General features: G+C 42.2%; 1 protein-coding gene across 1 annotated transcript; it reads left to right on the top strand.

The window, feature by feature from the left end:
* Positions 1-1,814: 1,814 nt before the first annotated feature.
* Positions 1,815-21,036, top strand: adra1ba (adrenoceptor alpha 1Ba). Its single transcript, XM_061249350.1, has 2 exons — positions 1,815-2,769; positions 20,411-21,036. Exons 1-2 carry the CDS (start codon positions 1,815-1,817, stop codon positions 21,034-21,036), a joined length of 1,581 nt encoding a protein of 526 aa, XP_061105334.1.
* Positions 21,037-27,028: the final 5,992 nt, after the last annotated feature.

Below are 27,028 nucleotides of genomic sequence, written 5' to 3'. Positions count from 1 at the left end.
TCTGGGCTTGAGATTTATATGTTTACCAACAGCGCCACAACACCACCTGACCCACTACTGATTTTTATTGAATACATTTATGAAAATAAATGAGTGGCTTTGCCTCTGCACCCATGCAAGCTTGTGCCAGCGGCCTGGGCTGGCGGCACAAAACATTTGGCCACAACAATACCCCAGCTGGCGGTCCAAATGGTTATAAAATGGAAAGAAATAATAAAAAAAAAACTTAACATTCATTTTACAGCGCTGCGCGACGGAGCAAGAATGGGCCATTTCCGATGACAAGCGAAATTGGTCATCAGCCGAGAACTATGGAGGATGACACGCTTGGCAACCACGACTGGTGAAAAGAACCATGGAAGTTCAAGAGAAAATGAGTGGGCCTATTACAGATGTAAATATTTTCAGTTGATCCTTCCTTAAAATAGCTTAAGTAAAGTTAAACAAAACATTTCTGTTAGATGCTGCCAAATGCCTTCTTCTCTTCGTTATAAAAGCATTTCTTGCTTGTTTTGTTTCACTATCTAATGGATAGGTTAGTCCAAGTTGTAATGGGACGAGCTGATGAAATATTTAGACACTCATCTAAGCAGGACTTTTCCATTAAAACGTGAACTGTGTGCCCTGCGGAGACAGTGGAGAGATTTAAAGTGTGACGGCCTGACCTTTTCTCTTGAGCGATTAGTTTCCGAACGGCTGCTTGAAAATATGTTAAAGTCAATGTTGATGATTGAAACTATGAATTGCATTTACAGTGTATATATTCACGAAAGGGAACAACGGGTCTTTTGTGGATATCGAGAAAGTAATACTTACAAGAACAGCCAAAAAAGTTGCAACTTGTCAAATGTCAAGTCATGGATGAAAGGCTACCTCCCGTACAGATGCGTAAAAGACGCCTGTTGTTGAATAATCTATGAGGGTGCCGTGCGTCGTGACTGGCGTTCCTGGCGCCTGCCATTGCTGAAATGTCATTGCTGATACATTCTGTGGAGATGTAAAGGGCTTATTTCCCCAGTTGTTTCTGCGCATTCAGCTCGCGCAACGCAATCTCGCTACTCTTGACTGCGCAACAAGTTTGAATTTCACCTTGACGGATGCTCTGAAGGACAGGATGCGCGAGCAGAGATTATGTGAAGCTCCACGTACGTGCGTCCTCTGCGAAAAGCACGTGAATGACTTTGCTGTGTTTTGTTTTACTTTGTTTTAATGCTGGCTACTGAGCCAGTATCATTGAGCCTGTTAGACGTAAAGTGTTCTGCGCGTGAAAGGGGTCAGATGTGGCTAGTTGTAGCACTTGGGGAGGGACTGTAAGGTTTATGCCATGTGTTCTTGAGCCGTGACTGGGAGCTCCCGACACTTCATTCATGTCATACTTCTGTGTTGGGAAGCAGACTGAGCTCAAAGGCGCATTGGCGTTTTATGAACTGCAGGCGGGGTCATTTTCACTGTAGTTTGGCTGATTGGGTCAATTCGACGGAGAGCACTGCGGAGTAGAGTTTGAAGACGATTGAACGGAGCCTGGAGATAAGGGATAGACGTTTCGACTGCTGCGGTGATAACCGAAGAGCACCTTTTATGAAAGAAAATATATGTTCTTATCTTTGCCTAAGGGGAAGAAAATACGATTTTAGATTGTTTATGTTTGCACTTACCACGCTATTCTGCTTATTTCAGTTGTGAGTATTATTAGGCTACTACGTGTACTAAGAGTACAAATAAGAAAAACTAACTAAATGGTGCTGTAGTTTTTTGTTTGTTTTTTTTCATTTTGTGTAATATATTGTGTGCTATGGAGGAACTCTCTTGTCAAAATGAGTTTGGACACTGATGATGTTGCGAACTCGTGGAGAAACGGTTCTGCGGAACTGTACACGGAGGCACCACTGTCAGCCAACGACTCCAACGTGACAACGGGCAATGAGACCGCGTTCGCTCCCCTGGACCTTACTCGGGCGGTTCCTCTGGGCATTGTTCTGGGTGCTTTCATTGTGTTTGCGATTGTTGGCAACATACTTGTCATTCTCTCGGTGGTGTGCAACAGACACCTGCGCATCCCAACGAACTATTTCATTATCAACCTAGCCATCGCCGACCTGTTGCTGGGCACCACTGTGCTGCCCGTCTCCGCTACGTTGGAAATCCTGAATTACTGGGTGTTCGGGAGGATCTTCTGTGACATTTGGGCGGCCGTGGACGTCCTGTGTTGTACTGCGTCTATCATGAGCCTATGCGTAATCTCGATAGACCGTTACATCGGTGTGCGCTATCCGCTGCAGTACCCGACCATTGTGACGGAGAAAAGGGCTCTGCTGGCCATGCTCGGAGTGTGGGTCCTTGCTTTGGTAATCTCCATCGGTCCTCTGCTGGGATGGAAACAGCCGCCCTCCCCGGACGACACGGTGTGCCGCATCACCGAAGAGCCGTTTTACGCGCTCTTCTCCTCCCTAGGCTCTTTCTACATCCCGTTGGCCGTGATTCTCGCCATGTATTGCCGCGTTTACATAGTTGCTAAAAGGACCACAAAGAATCTAGAGGCTGGAGTGATGAGAGAGAGAAGAGATTCCAACGAGTTCACACTCCGAATCCACTACAAGGGGTCACAGCTGCACGAAGACTGCGGCGGCGCTGGTAAGGGACCGCCGAGGAGCTCCCTGACGCTCAAACTGCTGAAATTTTCCAGAGAGAAGAAAGCTGCTAAAACTCTTGGAGTCGTGGTGGGGATGTTCATTCTCTGTTGGTTGCCCTTCTTCCTCGCGCTGCCGATTGGTAGGTAGCATTTTATATTTGATATATTGTCCATCATGCACTTTCTTAAATCGAAAGAAATACATGTGTTATCATGCAAACCATAATATGAATATTCATTCAATAATCTCCCAGTAAGATTTCAATGTAACAAAAATCCATTTAACATATTTTGTTTGTTTCCATTGTATATTGATCGATTTATTAATACGGTTTATCTTATACACAGCATTGCCGTTGAAATTATTTTTACATAACACAAAGAGAAAGTTTCGTTTCATGCAGCAGTGAAAGTTCAAGCAGGTGGACGCGTATAAATGCTACAAGTGTGAGTGAAGTTGTTATTTAATGAAATGTCAGTTGTTCCAGATAAGCAGCCCTCCTGTGAGGGTAGACGGATGTACCTGTACGCGCTACTCTTGGTAACCCACGTTTCATAAACGCTGTTCGTCAAATGGTGTACGAGAATATAATTTATGGATGGTGCAGGACCTGCCACCAATAAGCGTGCAGAAGCTTAAATATGTCGTTTACATTTTTAGTTTAAATTCTGTCATTATTTAATATAATTATTATATTTGCCAGATAGCAAGCATCTCTGGGCCATATCAGCGCCGAATATGGTCCAAAGTCAGCCGGGACCGGCGCAGATCCGGCCAGGGGTCACTTTCTTTATGGGTTGTTAAAAGACAATTCTGCGGAACCCATGATCCTGAATACTGTATGTCATGGGCTACGTAAATGCTGTTGCTGATTTTTATGATGATAAGATCAGAGGCGGTAATTATTCTTTTTACTTTATCTTTTGACAAAACATAATCTTGATTTCCTCCCCTGGATTACAAGTTATTGCTGTTGTATGATTGTATGAATGTAACCAGGTAGAAAATACAAAAATATACTATTTTTTGTCATTTAAAAAACCCCATAAATTCATAAGTTGCCGCACCTCTTTTACCCAACTTCAATTACCAAGCGCAGCAGAGCTGGAGTGACTCTCAAGAGTTGGCGCAAATTAAATGCGCCATGGTTCACACGAGCCATTGTGTTCCTATTGTGCTCCTGTCCTCGCATAACTTCGCATGGATACCTGCACATTATTAGCAGGTGACCTTCTCACAGGTGTTCAGTGTCTGCTGTAAATACAGAACCGATAACGACGATCTTCGGACTATTGTCTTTCGATTGCTAATTAAAACTGGCTACTAGAATATGCGCATAGACTGGACACTATTAGGCTACTTCATTGACCGCATGCAGTGCGCATGTGTTCCGCTCCAACTTGCATTTCATCTAGCTATAGTCGGTGGATTATGTTGACTCGCCTCAGTTTTTGTCATTTCAGTGAAACACTCGATATTTAGTGACGATCTAGAACTAGATATAACATGAAGTGTATAATTCTTCATGAAGAATCCATAATTTGGTACCAAAGCCGCTGGTATTTACTGGATATTCAGGTGCATATGCTACGTATATATTTAGGATAATATACCCGTTATGTAGTAGTAATTTGCTGTTTACTGTTCGTTCGTTTGTTTTTTGTTTGTTTGTTTTTTAAATAATTCTTGCCCGTTTTTATTCTTTTCACAAATGACTAATTAGAGCAATTAGGGATGATTAGGGCCAGTTGAATGGTATTGATGTAACTCCAGCATCCTCTAGAAAGCACACACTCGCCAGCTTTACCGGTATGCACCACGTAACAGCCCCGACTTTACTGTTAGCCGTGTGCAGTTGTATGTGCCGTGGTTTTCCATAGAGGGCTGAAAAATTCCCAGCGTGAAGCAGGAGGCAGGGGATATAAATTAGAGGAAGTTTAGATGTCCAGACTGCAGACAGCAGTAGCTCTGGCTACAGAGACCTGCAGGGGTGTGTGGGGGGGGGGGAGATGTCCTGCAGTGCTGTATTAAAGTGGAGATTGTAATTTACACTCAACCCACTCTTGGGAATCCCTGCATTTTAAACGAGCAATGACATGCTGAGAAAACTCCCTTGACACACACACACATATGCGCACACACACACGCACGCACATCATTGCATTTATATAGCGCTTTTCTCAAAGCCGGGATTATTTACAGGGATAAGGGGGAAACTCGCTTAAACAACCACCTATATGTAGCACTCGCCTGGGTGATGTAACAGCAGCCATTTTGCACCAGAATACTGACCACACACCAGCTCAGATGGAGAGGGAGCGAACAATGTTTTGCTAATTGAGGGGCATGATTAGGTGACAGGTCCAAAGAGCCAGGTTGAGAATTTAGCCAGGACACCGGAGAACCCCTTACTCTTTGCAAAGAGTGCCATGGGAGCGAGTCAGGACCTCGGTTTAATGTCTCGTCCAAAAGATGGCTTTTTCTACAGCACAGTATTCTCATCACTGTGCTATATCGGGGTATTGGGCATTGGGGGTAATCCAACCAGAGGGAAGATCACTCCCTACTGGCCCACCAATACCACTTCCAGCAGGAACATAGTTCTCCCAGGAGGTCTCCCATCCAAATACTAGCCAAGCCCACACCTGCAAGCCTACAAGCCATTCTGCAGGAGCAGGGTGGATGATGGTATGGCTACTGGCTACACACACACACACACACACACACACACACTCTCTTTTTCAATAACAACCCACTCAAAGGAAATTAAACTGAATTAATTTATGTTGATGACTCTAAATGTGGTTCCAGGACAAAGAGTATACACATCTCCATAAAAGCCAATGGCTAAGGTCCCAACCACTAACGAAACACTTAAATTAGAGACACCTTCAGTTTTACAGAACCATTTCAGCAAGTCATTTCATATGACATCAATGGGACGTTAATATGAAGAACTGTGATCTTCAGAAACCAATGAAGCCTTACGTAATCGGATTGTAATATACAGTGAGTTTTCTTTTTCACCTCTATGTGTACCTTGTACCAATATGTTGTGTAGATATAATATGGCAGTATGTTACTAATCTGTTACCTAGCTGTAGCTTGCAGACCTGGGTCAAATATGTAATTGTTTTGGATTCAAAAAGCTTTTCTATGCTTTACTGAGCTTGTCTGGTGTACTGGAAACTATGAAATATTCCCAAAAAGTGCAAACCCTGCCTTTTGGTCCTCTTGGCTGGCTCGGTTGAACCAGGCAAGAACAATAAAGCACAGAAAAGTATACTTGAATGATGATGTATTCAGGATGGCATAACTCTTCCCAATGATATACTGAAGTGTCATATTCCGACATGCTCCAAACTTAAAACCACTTTAAGGGGAAGTTTGTGCCACTTTCCTTCAGAAGAAGCCATGAGGAAGCAGATAGGCCTGCTGGTACCCAGGTGTGAATGGGTCAGCCTCCTCCAGCACGCTATTATGCGACTGAATGACTGATGCTTATCTTTATTGAATTAGGTCACTGTGGGTGCAGAAATCAAATAAAAAATGCTGCAATGCTGGACGTGTCAGGCTTGGCGGTACTACGGAAAAAAAACTGTTGTGTTGGTCTCTGACCTGTCTCGTGTTACATTAAGATAATCACCCCCCCCCCCAACCCCCTCATTAGATCTATGAAAATAAGGTGCCAATATCATTTAGTCATTTTACAAGAGCTCCCTTGGCTGTTGTTGAAAGGATTTTTTAGCATATCGCACTGAGGGAAAATAGATTCATTTGCCACTAACAGCAAAACCTCGTCACCCTTAATGTTTAATTGCAATTCAGCATTGAAACAAAAACTAAGAGAAAGAAATCACAAGGACATTCTCAGCCATTTTCCATTCCTGTACAGGCCATATAACTATCCAAAGACAGTTTTGTCCTCGGTTCAATTTGTTAATCTAGTTTTTCTGAATCGCTTTGGCCAAATTGTCAAATGACAATTAAAGTTCTCAAAACAACATGCAAAAACCTCAACACCACAACATCACTCATTCACAGCAGAACCCCATTTTTCATTGCATTCTACAAATTGCAAATTTGAAGCACAATCATGCAAATGATTAAGTACAATTGTCTACAATTGGCCCAAATATCAATCGCATAAGTCTTGCTGAATAGATTATGTTGTTTTCTGTTGAATAGTTTTACTCCAAAACACATCTGTGCTACTGCTCTTTGTGTATGTCGTCATGTGCAAAATGGTCCACCCAACCATCATAATATGTCAAGTAGATATGTCTTACAATGGCAGAGGCTGGTCAAAGAGTGCAACCTGATGTGGGTCGGTCAGTATCATCGATCATACAAACATTCAGAAGGGAAAACAGGTGCTCAGTTGTGTTATATTGTAAATCTTTACGCTACTTCAGTTTACATGTGATGTATTGGTGATTTCCAGCTGATTCGCCTGCATGTGTTTTCTGCACTGCATCACAGTATCAATACAATTGATTCACAACAAGTACGATTGTTGCCCAGTCTCTTACAAGTGGTCACGCTCTTCCAGGGTTCACTGTCATAATGACAATAAATCTAACCATTTTGACTGTCTTGATTTGATGCCACTGACTAATTCATTGAAACAATTTTTTTATTTTGAAACTTGAGTTAAAGTTTTCAAGTGAAGTACGTGCTTAGGGAGGTGAACCATAATGTTTTGCTGTATGCATAAAGTGTTTTGGCAAGTGCCGCTTTAGTTAAGAGAACATTAAAAATGTTGCGGGAAATGGGCCAAAGTGATTGAGAAAAGCGAATGCTCCTCTTCATTTAGATCTAACTATGCATGACTCTGGGGAGGCTATTATTTTTCCAGTCATAATTTTTATGGTCAGTACAGTTCTAGGTGCCCTTCCTTGTCTCATACGTCTATGTAGTCAGTGCTAGAACAAGTTTCAGTGCATCATGATATACCGTATATCATTGGCATCAGTGCAGCCAACTGATCCAGTGAGTCAGATTATGCACTCTGGCTTCGTTCAGAATGGACACTATGGATTCTGAGCAGGTTACTTTGCAACGTGCAACACTTACACGACAGCATGGTGAGCAAGCAAGAAACATCATTGTTACAGTGTTAAACTTAAATCTCTCATTTACGTAAGTATTCAGACCCTTTGCTGTGGCACTCCGAATTGTGGTGAGGCGCATCCTGTTTGCATTAGCTATGCCTTAGATGTGTCTAGAACCTGATTGGACCTGTGGAAAATGTAATTGATTGGACATAGTTTAGAAAGGCACACAACTGTGTATATAAGGTCCCACAATTCACACTGCATGTCAGGACAAAAACCATTAAGTCCAAAGAACTCTCTGTAGACCTCCACAACAAAATTGTGGAGAGGCATAGATCATGGCAAGGGTATTGCATTATTTCTAAAGCTTTGAGTGTTCCCAGGAGCACAGTGGCCTCAGTAATCGTGAAATGGAAGACATTTGGAACCACAAGGGTTCTTCTCAGAGTTCGCCATCTGGCCAAACTGAGTAACCGGGCAAGAAGACCCTTGGTCAAGAAGGTGATTAAGAACCCAACGGTCTCTCTACAGAGCTTTGGAAGTCTTCTGCAGAGATGGGAGAACCTGCTGGAAGGATGACAAGGCCTTTATGTTAGAGTGGCTAGATCGAAGCCACTCTTGAGTAAAAGGCATATGATACACAACCTCAGACTAGGGTGACAGTTCACCTTTCAGCATGACAATGACCCAAAGCATACAGCCAAGACAGTGCTGGAGTGGCTTCGGGACAAGTCTCTGACTGTGCTTGAGTGGCCCAGCCAGAGCTCAGACTTAAACCCCATTGAACATCTGTGGAGAGACCTGAAGATGGAAGTTCACAGACACTTCCCATCCAATCTGACAAAGCTTGAGAAGATCTGCCAGGAAGAATAGGATAAACTGCCCAAATCCAGGTGTGCAAAGCTTGTAGAGACTTACCCAAGAAGACTCAAATCTGTAATTGCTGCTGCAAAGTATGAAATTAAGGGTCTGAGTGAGATTTTTTGATTGATCAAACAAGGGTTCATCGAGCCTTTTATTAGAATTGCCTGACTTATTTTTTTAACAAGTTTGACAAGTTCCTTCTTCTCAATCTTTATTGTCGAGTTTCTTTTTATGTACCACAACCACACTACAGTACATTAATTATGTCAATTATCAATCTAATCAGCACAAGCTAAGCTTATACAGTATGTACGGAGTGACTTTGAAGGGAATGCGTGCCAAGTCCATCACTTAATGTTCTACACAGCAATACAGACAGAAGATGCACCTAATTAAATCAAAAGGGAAAGTACTGCATACTCCCTTGTCATCAAAAATGCACGGTGCTTTAGGGAATTCCTGAGTTGGCTGAGTGAGCCACGGGACCTTTTTTAGCTGATCAGGGTTGTTCAGCAACCTCACTGAAAGTTTTAATCCACATTGCATGCCTCTGTCAAAAAAATTGATTTTTTAAATCCATTGAACTGAATTAATTCAGAATACATCTGAGCGTGCATTATATCAATGGTACTTCATCTGCCAGGGAAAATTAGTCGCATGGGAAAACACAATTTGCCTGATCCCATTAAGTCTCGCCAAGAAGACTTCACATTAACTTTTTATCATTTCAGTGTTCAGCTTAGTTAAGCTGACTGTAAAATACTATTGTGGAACATGGATAAAATGTGTATGTGTTTCTTCATTTTGATTTATGGCAGTTCAGGCACTGTGGAAAAGGAATCGTAATCAACAGCTACTTGGTCTGGGTGAGTTTCTTGAAAATTCACGACATACTTAACGCACAATTTCAAGACAGTTGAATTGTTAATTGTCAACAAAAATCAATAAACGTATCTGAAAGACGCACGTCTGTGGTAGGTTAGGGTTTTAGGTATGTTTAGATAGGTAACTGATTCGTCTGTCAGTACGAAGGGATTTAACAGGGCACACGCAATACTTGGAATCTCATGACTAGTCCCAGGATGTTGTGGAAAAAAATGTATATTTCACCTATTACTTGAGTAGCGCCATGTTTTGGTGATATACTTCTTACGTCTACGACATGCTTTGGAAAACTCACCCCTGTATATTCATTGAATGCAACTTTACTATTTTCCCATAATTTCATACAGTTTTATTGGTTATTCCAATTCCAATATTACCTATGAAACATAACGTAGTGTTTTGTCCAAAAAGTGTGAAAACATTAATGTTTTCACACTTTTTTTGTCATCCTCCATTTGGTAATATTTTTTATGAAACTGCTTTGTCAAGCCTGCCACCTGGAATTATTTACATATAATGCGAATTGTCAACCAGTGAGCAAGTTTGGGTAAAGATACATTTCTATCATCATGCAAGAGCATCTGCTGTGGCCAGCTGGACGTCAGTCTGCCCGCTTGCATAGTAATGCAGTCCTCTAGCATAGTTTTAACAAAAATGTACAATCTGTATTTTCTTATTAATTAAGTGAATTTCATGTTTAGTGTTAGTTGTATCATTTACCCTCTTACATCAGAAGTAACAATGCATGCCATAAAGACTAAGTATCATGTTCACGTTGTGCTATATTGCAAACAACTGGGCTTCATAAAAAGAGGTTACAAAATGATGTAACTGATCAAGCTAAAGACTGCAGTGAATCAATAAGCTCCTAAGTGAGAAAAATGTAGACACATGGCCACAAAAATCATTTGGTAGATCATGAATAATTCAAAGACAGAGCAATTGATAGTGAGGCAAATCTGCATTGTGTTAAGAAGTGAAAAAAAACTATGAAAGAACTTGTAACCTAACATACATGGATGCAAATGACAACATGAGGCGGAAGCATTGCAGCGTGTGGCCCGGCTGGTCATAGGTAGCAACCTGTAGCCTACTGGCTAAGGTACAGGACCCGGAAGGTTGGTGGTTCAAGCCCCGTTGTAGCCATGATAAGATCCACACAGCTGCTGCTCTTAACCCCACATTGCTCCAGGGGGGATTGTCTCCTACTTAGTCTATTCAATTGTAAGTTGCTTTGGATAAAAGCATCAGCTAAATAACTAATAATTAATAATTATTACATTCTCAATGTGCATATTAATGTCTCGGTGGAGGTCCTCTCTTTTTACGCAGTTGCACTATAAGCACAGTGTGAACGTAGGACTTTCATTCTTCATGAAACCTGTGATTGTTTCTGACACAATGTGACTTAATCCCACTAAACAAGAACAGCACCGTATTAAGTATTTACAGGTTGTTAAAATTCTGGGATTGTGGTTAGAATGAAAACCTGCAGTTCACCATGACCAACGTTTCATACCCCTGCTGTGGCGCAATGGCTGCAGGACTACCGAACTGCCATTGTGGGGACAGACAAGATTCATCAATATCCTGCCCAGCTATTTGTGTAACAGCATAGGCAATACTGCTGCATTGTGGGCACTCTGAAGATCTATTAAACTCCTGGTCTGCTATTTGTGTAACAGCATAGGCAATACTGCTGTATTGTGGGCACGATAAAGATCTATTAAACTCCTGGTCTGCTATCTGTGTAACGGCATAGCCGATAATAGTGGCATGTGGGACTTTAACAGACACAAGAATACGAGAACGTCCTGCGTTATTGAACCCTCTCCCATTGAATAGCATGTATGAAGATCCATATTGTTTTGTTTTGTATAATTAAAAGAGGACCATTTAAATCATAAGGGTCAGAGTACGCTTCTAAGAGACTGCACCAGCAGGAGCGGGATAAAGTGCAGTTTGATTGCTTTGTTCTCTCTGCGCTAATTTAAACGTGCGCATCACTGGTTCCCATTAGGGATTCAATGTGGCCTTTCACCCTCCATTATGTTAAACAGGAGCAGCATTTAAAGGCTGTTGTTCAGCGTTCAAGCTGTTTCCTTCACCTCCTCTCCCCGCGGCGAGGGAAAAGCACTGCTTTCCTGCGCACGACGGGTTCTTTCCTTCCTCCATTTTTCTTTACCGAGCTCATAGGTGTTATTTTGTCGGTGCTGAGCAAGTGGCACTGTTGCACGGAGACCCCAATTACAGATATCCTGGCTTGTTGAACAAGCTTCCCCACATAAAAAAAAAATGTACACAACCTCCTTCTGAACCTAGTCATAGGTGTAGTCGGCCCCACTGATACCGTAGCCCCCGTTCTGTCTAGAGATAATATTCAAACCGGCCATTCGAAACTGCGCCGTTGCCAGGATTAGGCTGAATGGTGACAGAGCAGTTTTCTCCCCCCGTGTGGAAATTGAAATATTGTTTGGAGGGGCGAGAGTAATGAGTCAGTGAATCAAAAGGCACTGTAACACGAGCAGTGTTCAGCGGGGCTTGAAGGGCGCTTCTCCCGTCTGTTATGACCGAGTTCTCCAGGATGTCCTGCCAGCAAACACGTCTCGCATCTGAGCTTGTCAGTGACCCTTTTTTTTTTTTTTCAACTTTTTTCACCTTTGTGGTGAAAGTCGTACTGTATAGCCATTTTGAATTCAAGAATCACAGTAGGTTGTGTTTCTTTCCACGCACACACACACACATGCAAATACACAAGCAAAAACATACCATACAACACATGTACAAACACACACAAACAGTGTGGCAAGATTTTGCTAAAAGTCACACCCACTGTGACATTTGTAAGTTAAAAGCCAAGGTCAAAGGTCGATTGAATTTCGGTTGCTGTGTGCAGAAATTCAAAATTGAAGGGACGGGGGTAAGAGACCTCTCAGTGCACATGTTTAAGGCAAAATGGGGTAGTTAGATTGAGTTTCATATGATGGTTTCATTACATTTATTCAGTTTTATTGTCTTCCTTTTGGTTCAAATTATTTTACTGCTTAGCAGATACAATTTTTCAGGGGAAAGTACACACTAAAATGTTCAGTGTTAAATCAACACTTCCAGCCTTTATATGGGTCCGCTATGGCTGCAGTGGACTCTTAAACTTTACTGCTTGTGGTGCTTTATTTAAAAATATATATTTTTCACCAGTATTGGCCTCTTGTTAGCCTGAAACACTTAGCTGATAAACAGTAAATAAGGTGCACCTTGGAACTCGTATCTGATGGAAATGAGTAGGAATCAGGCTTCTAATTTTTCTCCAGCTGAAATTAAAATAATGACCCGTAAAACCTAATCCTAACACTGATGAATATTTATATAGTAATGGCAATAATAATGTTTCACTACAGGGCAAATTAAGACAGATTGAGGTTTGTGCATAATGTAATATTCAGTGTGTTCATTTTATATATGCTGCACATGAGTTCAGAAATTACTGCAGGAAAACATTTGCAGGAAGGCCCCGTAGGTTACGATGGGGCTGCAAGGAACAGCATGAACGATTGATGCAATGAGGATTACGGTTTGATAATATCCTACAACCCCATTTTGTGCATCTTGACAGTTCAGGGAGTAGATGTATTGTGGAGAAGATGGCGCGTCTTTAGCACATTGCAGAGTGTAATGTATCTCATATCTGAAAAATTGTTTTTCACAGCATGCCTGCCGTGTGGGTGGAAAAAAAATATTTTATCTGCCTCCTCGCCCAAATGCACAAAATCTGCTGAGCAACATGCCTGTGGCTTTAACAGAGTCCCCTCTACACCGGGCTTCGCTTATTTCAATTGGCTTCACATCAGGTAGCGATAGCGAGGCGCTAGGAGATTACTCCATCAGCCGGCACCAGTTATGGCACTGCCAGCGCTGTCTAAAATGACAGAGGGAAAAAAATGGTAGACTAAGTTTCTCAAGCTTTCTGTCTCAACCCAAGCCTCACAAGTCTGGCTTGTGTCATTTGTGTCATAGCGTGATGTCACAGTTCAGCAATGAAATTCATGTGAATCTTCACAAGAATTCCAGATTTCTATTTTTTTCTTTCTTTTACAACAACAAGAGGCAGGGCTTGCTAAGAACACCCTATGTGCTACTGTTTGTGTGAGGACCATCTTGTACAAGACAGTACAATTATGGGAGGTTTTCATGCGGGTGTACGATTGGGTTTATTTGGCAGAAGGAGCACAGACACACTTTCTATTAGGGAAGGAAAAGTGGTTAGTATTAAAAGGGAGTATTTAAGAGTATTTAGGGACTTGACCTTTCCCTGCTGGGAAAAAAAACAGCTCAAGCTAGCTGTTGAAACAGCTGATCGCTGGTTGACCAGTTCAGACCAGCTCCCAGCTTGAATTTATTTGACCAGCTGAAGCTAGCTGTTGAAACAGCTGCTAGCTGGTTGACCAGCTTTATGACTATCTTGGCCATGCTGGTTGACCAGCTCATACCCAGCTAGACCAGTGTATGACCAGCTTGGCGAGCTCAATCTTCAAGCTGGCATAGCTGGATTTTGCAGCTGCTCTAAAAGTGGTTGATCCTGATCAGAACCCTCTCCTCTGCTCCCCAGCACACAGACAGTGCAGGGCAGTATGGTCAGCCCCTCTCTCCCTGTGAGACAGTATGCTAGAGCGGCTCCCTAACAGATCGTAAAAAGGCTGTGCCGGGGAACACAGCGGGAACGTATCCCTGATGGCCCAGCCAAGTGTGTGAACGGTCGGGGGGAGTGTGTCTGTGTGTGTGTGTGTGTGTGTGTGTGTGTGTGTGTGTGGGATGTCCAAATCGTTCCCTCATTACGAATTAGAAGACACTTCTAACACAGTTCACCTCAATACATCTCCCTAGTATAACATAACATAAAATAATGATATGAAAAGACCATTTAGCCCAGCATTTCCTACCTTCTCCTACCACTAAACTGGGGGTCACTTTACAATAAGGTTCATAAATTGCCATTAACTAATGTAGTTGTTGAATAAATGAATTAATGATGTACAAATACATTAACACAGCTGCACATATTTACTTCTCAGTAGTAGTTAGTTAGGTAACAACTACATTAGTTAATGCCAATTCATGGAACCTTATTGTAAAGTCTTACCCTGAACTATACCTCATTCTTAGTTTACCTAAAAGCTAGATAGTATCTGTGTGGAAAAAATAGATATACTGATACTGTATGTAATACCAATAGTGATATACTGTACAGTGAAATGCATGTAAATATCCATACACGCACATACACTTTGTGTGTCAGTACTGATACTCTATCTTTCTGTCTCTCGCACCCACACTAGCCAAAAGACAAACACTCTTACTGGTTCTCTCGCCAACCCAGAATCTAGCTTGTGTGAATGTGACAGCACAGTCTGAACCCCTGATTGTGTCATTCCAACTCAAAAGAGAAAAATCTATGTGAAGACAGGTGCTGTACGTGTGCTAAAAGTGAAGGTGCTCCATGTGTCTCCTTCCTCAGTTACCAGTGTTTTCGCCCCATGGGATTTCTGAAGGAAGAAACGTTCATATTTTATTAATCATAATGAGAGAGCAGGGAAACAGCTCACAGCTGCAGTAAAAAAAAGAAAGTATATTATTCGCATTTCAATGATACCTTTTACGGTTTTTATTCATTTCCATTGTTCATGACTATTAATGCATGCTGAGAGGAAAATTTGCTTCATTTCTTCATTAAAAAAAAAACTTTAATAAAATATAGCTTTCAAATGAGTTCATACGCAGAGAGATGTGAGGAGTGGGTTTTGTTTATTTGTATATAAACAGCACACCTGTTTTTTTAGCGCCTGCAGAAAAGGAACATTCAAAAGACGGGTCCCTCCAGAACAGCTTAAACTGCACAGCATTTTTGGATTCTCAGCCAGAAGCTATTCCATTAAAGAGCCAGAGCTAAGCTGGTTCTGAGAGAGACAGAGCCAGTAACGAGCTGTCACGCCTTTGGAGAAAGTGTGGGGGGAGTCTTGGCTCTTCTGTAACGTTCAGATGAAAACCTTAAGGTAGCGTTTTTCAACTGTCACTTCAAAAAAGTGTCTTAACAAGCATTTTAGTCTTGTAATGAGACTCCAAAACTTTTTTGTCTCTCAAGTACAAAATATTAGTTTCTTTTAAGGTACTATTTGGTTGAGAAGTGAAATTTTCTTACCCCATTGGAAAATATTGAAATGAGCCAAAACTGTCTCACCTCATTGGCAATAGTTTTGTCTTGTTTAGCAAAAAAAGGAATAGAAATGAGATTTTTCGAAATATAAAACTGAAATACTTGCGACTTATTTTTGTTTCTTGCCATGCCACATGATTTTTTCTGCCTTTCCCTCAGCCAGTACAATCGTGAATCAGGTGTAGCTCTCTATCAATCAATAGGAGTCTCTAGAGTGATGAGAAACAGATACCAGCTAACTGAAACCTCCTTACCTGGGAGCGAGGGTAACAGCATGCGTCATGTGTTACCCTGCTGGCCACGGTCAGCACTGGTGGTCAGGATTCAACCCTGGAGAGCGGGGTTCATCCACACACTGGAACAGTGCCTTAACAGGAAGACTACCCCCGTAGCGTCCACCAGATTCTTTTTAAAAATGGGTGCATAAAGGCCCATGTTTTTCACATTATCACTTCTGTCAAAATTGCAGGTGGAATGACCCTGTACACTTAATTCCATCAAAGAACCTTATCTCGGGCAAAGGTTCTTTCTTTGGGAGCTTTCACACGCCTATGATAGAGGCTTCCATAAAGAACTGAAAAGGGTTCCTCTATGGAGACAGGCCAAAGAGTGTAGATGCAGACACAGTCATCTCCCAGTGATGAAAGGGTAAATTGTCCACATATAGCAGCCCACATTTGCCCCCTCAGACAGTAGTTGAAAAGCTGTTTCTCAGGGTCTATTCTAAGTGGACGCTTATGACAGATCTTGGCAAACACTTAGTTGCGAGGAGTAAGATTGGCACCCATGGTGTGATGGCCTAATTTCACAAGGCTCTTCGGTACCTCGGTCATGTGACCTCCCACAGTCGTATCGATTTATCAATGTTCTTGCTTTCATTCACGCTGGTGCCATGTACTTCAGAGCATCACAGTCAGATGTCATTAGAGGTGTAAAATCCAGGTTCAGAAAGTACAAGTCTTCCCCAGCATTTTGCTCCAGACACCTGGATTTGCTAATTTGGCAGCCTGTTGCCGTGCATGACTGGGACACCAAAGGTTGGTATTTCAAGCCCCGGTGTAGCCACGATTAGATCTGTGCAACTGTTGGACCCTTGAGCAAGGCCCTTAATCCCATATTACTCCGGGGGGGGATTGTCCCCTGCTTAGTCTAGTCAACTGTCACTTTGGACAAACGAGTCAGCTAAATGTTATAAGCACAGTTCTTCAGCCAGGAGGTTGAACTAATTAGGAAAATCAGCTGTCTGGAGTTCATGGGTAGAAGAAATATATGGCAGCACTTTCACTTTCTGACCCCTGGACTGTCCATCTCTAGACATCATCCTATCAACACGACGCTCATGAGACCAGGTTGTTTTCTCTAGTTTACTGCTAGACCACTCCTGCCAAAACAGCAAAATACCAAAGTCTACTTTGAGGAAAATTGAATATAAAGGTCAGACACAGAAATGTCACTTTTGAAGTTTCTTGGACAGCCATGTGACCACACAGGTCTTATACCCTTTGTAGTAGAGGTTGATCAAATCAAATTCAGTGGACCCTGGCCTAAACCCACAGACAAGAGAGCCTAGGGGGGTGGTGGCAAGCATAAACCAGAGCCCTGCAGATTGGCAGAAACCTTAGGAGAAACCAGACACATGAGGGGTCATGTCTAACCATAGGGACAGAAATGGGCGAGTGATATGTTGGACGAGCATTCTGGTGTAAAATGGCCACTGTGCATCGTGTAGGGGAATGCTGGATATCATTAGGCCTTCTACTACTGCTCAGTGCTTTGAGATGTGTGGAAAGAGACGAATGCTGCTAAATGCTAATTTTTGTTATTACGAGTATATTCTCAGAAAAAAAACTGCATGGAAAAGTGCCAAAAAAGGCACAAACACTTGTAACTGGGGTGGTACCCTATAGTTGCAAAAAATTGTCCCGCGAACCAGCAATACATAATTCCTTTGCAGATTTTTTTGCTTGTAGAAGATACTTATTAGTACCCAAATAGAACTTGATTGCATTTCCAGGGTACATTTTCTGAAATCTGTTCCTTAAAGAAAAACAATTTACCTCTAAGAATGTACGTGGGTCAGGCCTCGATATCATGGAAGTGCTCAACATTCCTTCATAGGACAATTTCTGGAATTTGGGAAGGATTAGGAAGGGTTGTAACCTGTGACCGAGTACGACAGAAGGAGCCTGCCCTTGATTAGTAATCACTGCCTTCTGCCATTCACACAGGGCATGCTGTGTCTATTCAGGAAGCTTTCAGACTTGATTTTGTGTTAAACTTGATGAAGGCTGTCCCACCCCCCCCTACCCTGCCCCCCCTCCTGGCTCCTCTCCCAAAGCCATAAAGAGCCCATTAAAAGGAAGGAATGCACCATTTTTTTCTCAGAAAAAAAACCCCTAAAATTTTAACGCATACTACGGTGAAGGGCTGCCCAATAGCGCATGCCGGAATGGGCTACATCTACCAGGCCAAGTCAGGATAAGGCCAAAAAAGGGATAAATTTGTGTGGTTGGGGCCAAGGAGGAGGAGTGGGGGGTTTGTCTCCCGGGAGAGGACCCATGTTGAGATTCACGTGGCAAAGACGTTCAGCGGGACGGCTGAATAATACGTCTGTGACCCCAAACTGTGGAGTGGGGGGGACGGAAAGATGACTACTTTAAAAACTCTTTTTACTATGGTCACTCATAACAACTTGTTAAAGCCTGTTAAAACAAAGTGCTGTTGCAAGAGGTCAGTGATTCTACAAACCAGAGAGAAAGCAAGCAGGGTCTCGACTCTCAACCGACTGAAGTCCAATTAAATGTAAACAGAAAGAGTTTATATCTGAGAACAACTGAGCCTGCCTATTCATAATTACATGAATGTTCTTTTTCTCATGATAACAGTTTATCATTAGTTATCAAATTCCATTTAAGCGAGTGTAGCATTGCTGAGGTGGTATGCAATGTACCCGCTAACTGTGTAATGTTGTGTAAATCAGAAAAACAAGCAATTCGTCATCCTTCGGTTTTTTAAACAAATCCAGCTCTGGACAACAGGAGAACATTTGTTTAGAATTCAAAACCGTGATGTTTTCCTTGGGATCATATGGTCCTTGAAAATGCCTGGAAATATTTTAATTGTGTAAAGTCAGGAAAAGTAGTTACGGAGGAACTAACGGGTGATTTCTGAAAGGGATTTAAAATGGTGGACTGCTAGAGAGAATTAAGAGTGATGGAGAGAGAAAAACTATTCTCCTAGCTGCAAGGGAAGAAATATGCTCTTTTGTGGATCTCTGTCAGTGATGTAGCACAGGGGACTTCCTGCTGAAACGAGCCAAGTAAGATTACTTAGCAGGGCCTAGTCAGTCTATGAGTGAGTCACCATAGGGATTTAGCCATTTAGCCACAATTACAGCAATCCCACAGCAGCTTAGAGAAATGGTGAATGTAACTATATCTAGTCAGGAAAAAGAGAGACATTTCTGACTATCCTTGAAAAGACTTGTATTGCTAAAACATAATTCAAAACTTGTGGGAGATAATTTTGTTTTCAGAACACTAGTTTGATCCTTTTAGGGGAATTTCGTCAAATCTGTTGCTAAGTTTTTTGGAAAGGCTACTCTGCACCCTTTGATAATAAGACATTTTTTAAGCCACCACACTCACACAGAAACACACACACACTTGCATACACACTCACACACACACATTACATTTACATTACATTACATTACATTACATTTGAAGGCTACTCTGCACCCTTTGATAATAAGACATTTTTTAAGCCACCACACTCACACAGAAACACACACACACATGCACACACTCGTACACACACACACTTGCACACACACTTACCCTCACACACTCGCACAAACACACACACACACACTCGCACAGATACACGCACACACAAACACACACACACAAACACACACACACACACATATTCTGTTCTGTGGTTCCTTCTCCTTCCCTCCCCGCCAGTTCAGTACCCAGTGCTGTAGCCCATTCAGTTTACATTTGCATTCCCTTTATGCCTGTATTATTGCTGTAGTTTCCCCTTGTAGGCTGCGTGTTTAAAGTTCAAACCTGGTCACAGGCCTGTGATGTGGGCAGATGCAGAAGTGTGGTCTGAGCTGCCCAGTGGCACTACACCCCAGACTCAACATGAAGGGGAGAGGACCTTTATGCTCGCTTGTGATTGGATGCCCGGAAAGATACCTGGGGCCAATTACGTACAAGGCCTGCTTTGTTATTTTTAATAATGCCAGGACACTAAACAGGTAACGATACATTCCTTTGGTAGCTGGTTGTTATGATACTTTGTTGAAGAATGGATGACCATCATTTGCATTTCTCACGAATCCAAAGAATCTCCCTTGACCAGGAGTATGCCCTGGTCAGGTTCTTTTGTCTTTATTTAAATTGAGTTTAACATTGTTATGGCTTGTCTGCTGCATTGCCAACCGCTTCAATATATGGTTCCAATGTGTTTCTGATTCAATTTTGCAAAGTGTGTCCAGATGATACCATCATTGGTATTTTCACGTTTTAAAATGTCACGTTTCCTTCGACTGACAGAGGCTGGTGTTCGCTCAGTCTAAGAGAATGGCTGCGGAGAACTATGTCATCGTAGGCAAACACTGCCACCTGGTGGTAGAAGTGGAGTGAACCATTCAAGGGCATCGTTCACATTTGTCCCATTAAAAAGAGCTTTTATTGTAATGTATGAGAAGTGCTTAAGCCTAATCACCGTTAATGGCCCTTTATTTTATCCCTCAGGGTCTTTCAATGCCAACCTGCGTCCGCCAGACCCGTATTTCAAAGTCATCTTCTGGCTGGGCTACTTCAACAGCTGCCTGAACCCCATCATCTACCCGTGCTACAGCCGGGAGTTCAAGCAGGCCTTCATCCGCATCCTGCGCTGCCAGTGCCGCAGCAGGAAACGCCCAGGCTGGAAGGCCTACAAGTACCGCAGCTGCCACCTGCACTCGTACGACCACGCGCAGAAGGACTCGGCCGACGCCAACTCGGCCTGTCTGAACGGGAGTCTGCGCACCCTCTCCTCCTCCGCCCAGCCCAGCCCCCGGGACCTGGGCCGGGGCGCGGAGGGCCACCTGCAGCTGGGGAGGTTTCACGGCTGGGGCCTCGGGGCGTCCCCCTGCCCCTCGCCTTCCCCCTCCCCCTGCCCCTCCCCTCTGCCGGGGACCCGGTCGGAGCGTTACCATGGCTTCCTCCAGAGAGGGAGGAACCCGAACGGGATGAACTCGCACCCGCTCCCGGGACCCCGGGACAAACGCTCGGGTCTCACGCTCTGGCCCTTACAGAAGGACAGGGGCCGGGCGTGGGGGGGCGGGGAGAGGGAGAGTGCCCCGAATAAAGACGTCCTCTCGATTCCGAGCGGGTGACGTGTCCGCGATGATGTCACTGCCTCGAAGAACGCGTTGTACCAGGTGGCCCTTTTTTTGATGTTAAGTCAACCGTCAACAGTTGTTTATTGTCACTCTGCTGTGAAAGGGTAATCCCACACCCCCTTCACACGTCCAGATGCATGCCATTAAATGTTGGATCCGAGGGATGTGGGACCTGTGCCCAACTATGAAGGGTCAGGGGTCAAGGTTCATAGGTCATGAGCAAGGGTGCACAGATATTCTCCTTTTCCAATGCAGTGGCTGTAAACAAACTGGGCGGTCAGCTCAGGAACCACCTGGGCATCTACCTGTGAGCGTTACTGGGGCCAGCTTTACTTGGAGGAACAAGCCAAGATCTCAGATCACAGCGCACAAACAGACATTTAAAAGACATCATATAGAGTTACGATCCAAAAGGGACAGTATTTTATTTTGTGCAGTTCCAGCTCTACAGTGGCAAAGAAAAGCTTGAAGTTCGATTTAGAGATACCTTTAGCATATGCTACCCAGTAGTGATCAGGGTTTTGATGCTCAAATAACTAATTGAACAGTGGCAGTGATAGCTACTTGTCACAAGTCTTGTCCTGTTTCATATAAGTAATCACTTTAGTAACTCAATCTGAATCAAATTCTACTCACACAATTGGAGTTGAAGGAGCTGAACCTGGAACAGAATGAATTTTCAGGAAATTTGGGTAATTTATGCATTTCTTTTTTGACATTCTATAACTAATAATCATGATATAGAGTACCATAAGTCCGACAAGGCACAAGCAATCAAAAAAGTGGAGGATGTAATGAATCACTTTTAAAAAGCCAATGTCCATATTCCATAACTGTTGCACAATACCTATTCGGTCATTTTATCTTGCCTATAGTGCTTGTTATTTCCACTGCTATAAAGAATTGGGCCAGGAAAAATGAACACAACTTCCAACTATATCCACTGACTGTGGTTTATAGGGCTCTTTCCATTGAACTGAGTTAAGCCACTAGCCAACTATCATAATTCAAAACTAAGAAAACACTTATACATTAGTTTATCCATGGTCCTCAATTATACTTGAAAATATTCAGGTTTGCTACCTTGACTGAACCCTTGAATGTACTCCCTGTCACAAAATAGCAACATTAAGTCCTTTTTTGGGTTAGAACACACTTGCTGTCGCATTCTGCCATCTCATGTTGCTACATTTGCTGGAAGAGTGCAAGTCCATCTATTTCATTTGCATGTAGATTTAGTGTAGTGTATATTTGATGAAATTCAAAATGTCCAAATATTAAACATTATGTTTAGTCCAGCCCAACGCAAACTCAATCTGAATCAGTCATGAAATAAAATCCATCCTGGTGCTTTGGCGTACCATGGGGTTCAAGTAAACTAGTCAGGTTTTAGCCAACTGTACAGTTTTGTTTTATTTGTTTTTTGTGGTACCTTGGGGACATACAGTTACCTGTTGGATCACAGTGATAAACAGCGAGAGCAACTTATTTTGTTAGTTATCTGGTAACTAGTGTAGACTGTGTTGTAATGAGAGACTGTACAGACAGTGCTATAACTTCAGAGTGGAACAACCAGTGTTGTATCTTGTCAGTGTTGTAATGAGAGTGAATAGAGAGGGTTTTAACCTGAGTGAACAGACAGCGTTTTATTCGGACAGTCAATGGTCTGTGATATATGCCGATGGTCATGTGGATAAAACAGGTGTCCTTTGACCACGAGTTGAATTGTGCTTCAAAACAGAAAAACAGAGAACTCATATTCACAAGTGGAGAACAGGAGTGAATAATTGCAGTCGGCATTGGAGAAGGAGTAAAACATAAGCAGAATGTGTATTTATTATGTTAATGCTGTATCGATGTTTGTTAAAACAGTGAAGCTTTGACGGCTGTATAGTATGGGTTCACAGTCAATTACAATAAATGAGTCATGAGGGAGAAGCGTTCCAGGGGGAATGTGTTAATTCACTCAGTGGATCTGTAATGTCCCCAGACACGTCATATGATGGGTGTGAGATCATTTCAATGCACAGGGCACTCTGGATCGTCTGAAAGACAATGTTCTCTGAAAAAAAAACTGTGATTAAAATCCTTTGTAGAAATAATTGTGGGGGGTGGGGAGTATTCGCTGTTTCAGCATCAATGGACGATATGCCCTCAGTAAATGTTAGGATGAGGCTGAAGATGAAGGTGTTTTTGGGGGTATTTTGGTATCTTTGGCATTACTTTTATTTAAGAAAAAAAAAAGTCTATACAGGTATTTTTGTAAATGCGGTTTCTGCAATGATTTCTCTGCACACTTATTTTAAAACCTTGCAGGATGAGGTAAGAGCACCAACACCTTCTATTTAGGTCCTAAGGTTTCTTTGTTATTGTTTGTCTGTTTTGATTGGCTGAGAATTAGTTCAATGGTGTAGTGCTAGCATGGAAAGCGGGAACCATGACGACGAGCCTCCTCACACTCAACCAGTGGTTATGGTCAAGGTTGTGTCTTGTTTCTGTCCTTAAACGCATTCCACAAACACCTGTTCCTCTCATTGAGGGATGCTGTAATCTTCAGTTTCCCAAGATCCTCTCTGAGACCTCTCTGAGGAGCTACCCAGCTTGTAAACTGAGCTGGTCAAGCTGGTCATAAAGCTGGTTTGGCTGGGTATGAGCTGGTCAACCAGCTATCAGCCATTTCAATGCCTAGCTTGAGTTGTTTTTTTCAGCAGGGTATATATTGGAAGAGAAAATAATAATTTGGTAAGGAACCTTGTCACAACCCAACCGTGCTCATACAAATAAATGTCTTTCATCTAACAAAAATGTACAGAGAACAGTGTTCACAAGTGTTCCAGCTTGGTTCAAGTTGTTTTTAAGCTGATCCTGTTGGTTTGAAGCTGGTTTGGAGATGGTCAAGTTGGTAACAAAATGGTTGAGGTTGAGAGAAATGGTACAGACAATAGCCCATCACCAAATTCCAGGTGGGATCAGTAGTTGTCTGCTGTTATTCTCCCACTAAGGAGTTTGATTCCTTCCATATTTACGTGTGTAATGAAAAGGAAGAAAAGGGAAATAAATACTGTTAAGATAAAAAGGCTCCTCTGCACATCAAACGGTCTTTGTCTTAACTCAGGACCTCTATGGAAACCGCACAGTAACCGCGTGGAAACCATGTTCCCTGAAGCAATGTCTCCAAATCGGTCACAGGTGTGCCTCCCAGTGAGACCTAATAATTAGATGACCTCATCTTCCTTCATCCTTCCCGTATCCTGCAGAGAGAAAGAGACGGAGATGGAGAAAGATATATGATGAAATGGGGTGAAAGGAAGGAAAGGGTGTGAGGGAGCGGGGGTGTCCTTACATTTTCTGTTTGTTTCCTGTCCTCTGTGTTTGACATAACCCCCAACCACTGTGTAAATAAATGAAAAAATATATATAGTATAAGGTTCATGTATTTTATAGTGTATAGTGTTAAAACAAAAAAAAATATTGACTCATAAATTATTATATTTGTCTATACTTTTGTTTTGGAAGTTTGGAAGGGGTAATAAAAAATGAATTTTATGAAATTATATGTGGTCTAGTTCTCTTTTCATTCCCGCATGTGTAACAAAGAAAAAATGTGAAATATTTCTGACCTGTTGTTAAGCATGGTGAGAACAGCCCATGTTATGTGAATCAAATACGGTGCCTGTTTATAGAAGGACAGCGCTAGGCACAGCCACACTGTACGATAAGCTCTCTATACAGTCGGACAGTGAACAAACATTATTATTGGCTGGAGCTGGTGCTAGATCGCAGCGATGCATATCAAGAAATCCGATCTTCTTTGAGTAGCAATAACATTTGGCATGAAATGTATATTCAACTTGTTTTTATAAATAAATGTAACATTGATCAAAGTACATTTTAAAGCAAACATAAAGGCAAGAAAAAAATGTTTTGATATTTTTTTCTGTTACTAAGAATTAGTCATGATGACTCTCCTAGAGATCTCTTGTTTATGCCCTGGAGGACAGTCACAATTCCTATGAGTGTATTCACTATCGCTTAGGCTTTTTTTTTTTCCTAATGCCGTCTATAAGTAGCCACTCATATTCTGCGTTGTATTCTGAATTAATCAAGACCACAGCATGTCTCAGTTCTTACTGTGCTATAGAAGATGAGCTTGATTAGTATTCATAGCTCTGTTTCTGAGTGTACACAAACATGGATCACATTCCCATTTCATTTTCCAATAAACCCACAGATGGGGGGGGCCCCATCGTTTTTTGGCAAATTATGTCTTTTCTATCTTTCCCATTTTCTTCATCCCTCTTCTGTATTTGGTTTTGCATCGAGGCATTTTGGTAAAATCAGAAATGAGTTGTATAAAAAGAGTCTGGTGTGATCTATCCGTTTTCAAAGAACGTTTATTTAAATGCAGTGTATTGATGATCGCGAGTGCCATTGCTATATTTGGCTGCATCATTGTATTGGGGAACGTTTCAGCTAAATGCATTTCCCAGAACGTCAAAGAGATCCCATTTAATATAAAACAGGAAGACAAATTTCCAGCACAGACGCTGACATTTACTGTAAATAGAGATCTGAGCAGTACTAATGAAAAATTGCAATAAAGGATGAAATACATTTGCCATTTGAATGTCCTTTACCTCCAGGAAGGGACATTTACAGATTGCTGTTTTTAAAAAAACGCTGATTGTTTGAAACTGTGGTCGCACAGAAGGAAACGGCTGTGTTTCTTTCATCTACCCGGCAGTGCCGAATGCTATGAATATGATTATCTTCTTTAGAAAGCTGTCAACAACTAAACAGGGACAAAGGTTGAGTCGGTGGGTTTAGTTAACAGGAACATTTAATCACAGCTGGTTCTGTAAAAGTTGGCATTAGAAAAATAATCTGTTCTCTACCCCTGACCTGAGCAGGCGGAAGAGGCAAGTGACCATAAAAACCCTGCAGGTATAGACTGTGTCAGAGATTTTGGGTCCAGGGACCTCTATGAAATCATGTGCAATACACAGATATACAGATCTGTACAGCCACAGCTAACCATTCAACCTGCAGGCGACATAAACCTGTTCTGTGCTGTCTGACCGAGTCCTGCTGCTGCACAAGCGTACACACACTCACATGGGCACACACGCACAAGCACACACGCTCATACGTACACACGCTCATACGTACACACAAATGCATACACACACATACAGTACACACACTGAAAGATACACACACACTCACACACACAGTCATGATTAGCTCATCTATCTGCAAAGTTGATCTAACATGATGAGTAATGCACATAGGTCACATGTTTTCTAAGAATAAGCTGAATGTTTTAGTTAATGTGCTTCACCTGAAAACCTCTTAAGGTCTGGCAGTGTTCAGGGGCTTTAAATGTATAAGTTTTATCTTGAATTTTCAATGTAATGCATTCTGTAGACAGCTAAATCAAGCTTTTAACTAGGGAGTGTAGTCGCTGTAAACATTTATATGTGTCTTTATTTATATGTGAACTTAGAACTGGCCAAATTAGCAAATCAATTCTTAAGGACAAAAACAGGCAGCAGAATCTTTGTAGTCAGAAATATACAAATTATATATAAATATCACGTAAATGTATAAATGACTAGATTAGAGAACGCCTGGCAACATGTTCAAGGGGGGATTCTGCAAGCTTAAAGACTAACAGGCAAACAAGACAAATGGAGGACCGAATATTTTATGGCCAATGGAGAGCAAATTGAGCATGATTGTCTAGCAAGCCTCTTTCTGGGTTGCAACCCTACCACCACCCCTTTACGTACATTTAAAATGCATCTCAGTTAATGATTCACGCCGTATGATATGGTCCAAAATAATGATTCTGCGATATTGGCCGCAATTTGGCAAGACAGTGGTGAGTAAAAACAAACACAGTTGGAGATAAGGAGCGAAGGGGAAGGGAAAGGCTCTCTGTCAAAGAGCAGACCTGTGCAACAGATAGACCCGCCTTTATTCA

The sequence above is a fragment of the Conger conger genome, chromosome 7 (genome assembly GCF_963514075.1).
Source record: "Conger conger chromosome 7, fConCon1.1, whole genome shotgun sequence".
NCBI lineage: Eukaryota > Metazoa > Chordata > Actinopteri > Anguilliformes > Congridae > Conger > Conger conger.
This window is presented reverse-complemented; position numbering and strand designations above follow the sequence as displayed.

What these genes read in the sequence shown, in the direction of transcription:
- adra1ba (XM_061249350.1), top strand. Translation starts at nt 1,815, where the DNA reads ATGAGTTTGGACACTGATGATGTTGCGAACTCGTGGAGAAACGGTTCT. An exon ending in CTTCCTCGCGCTGCCGATTG is followed by an intron (nt 2,770 to 20,410) that starts GTAGGTAGCATT and finishes TTTATCCCTCAG; the next exon opens with GGTCTTTCAATGCCAACCTG.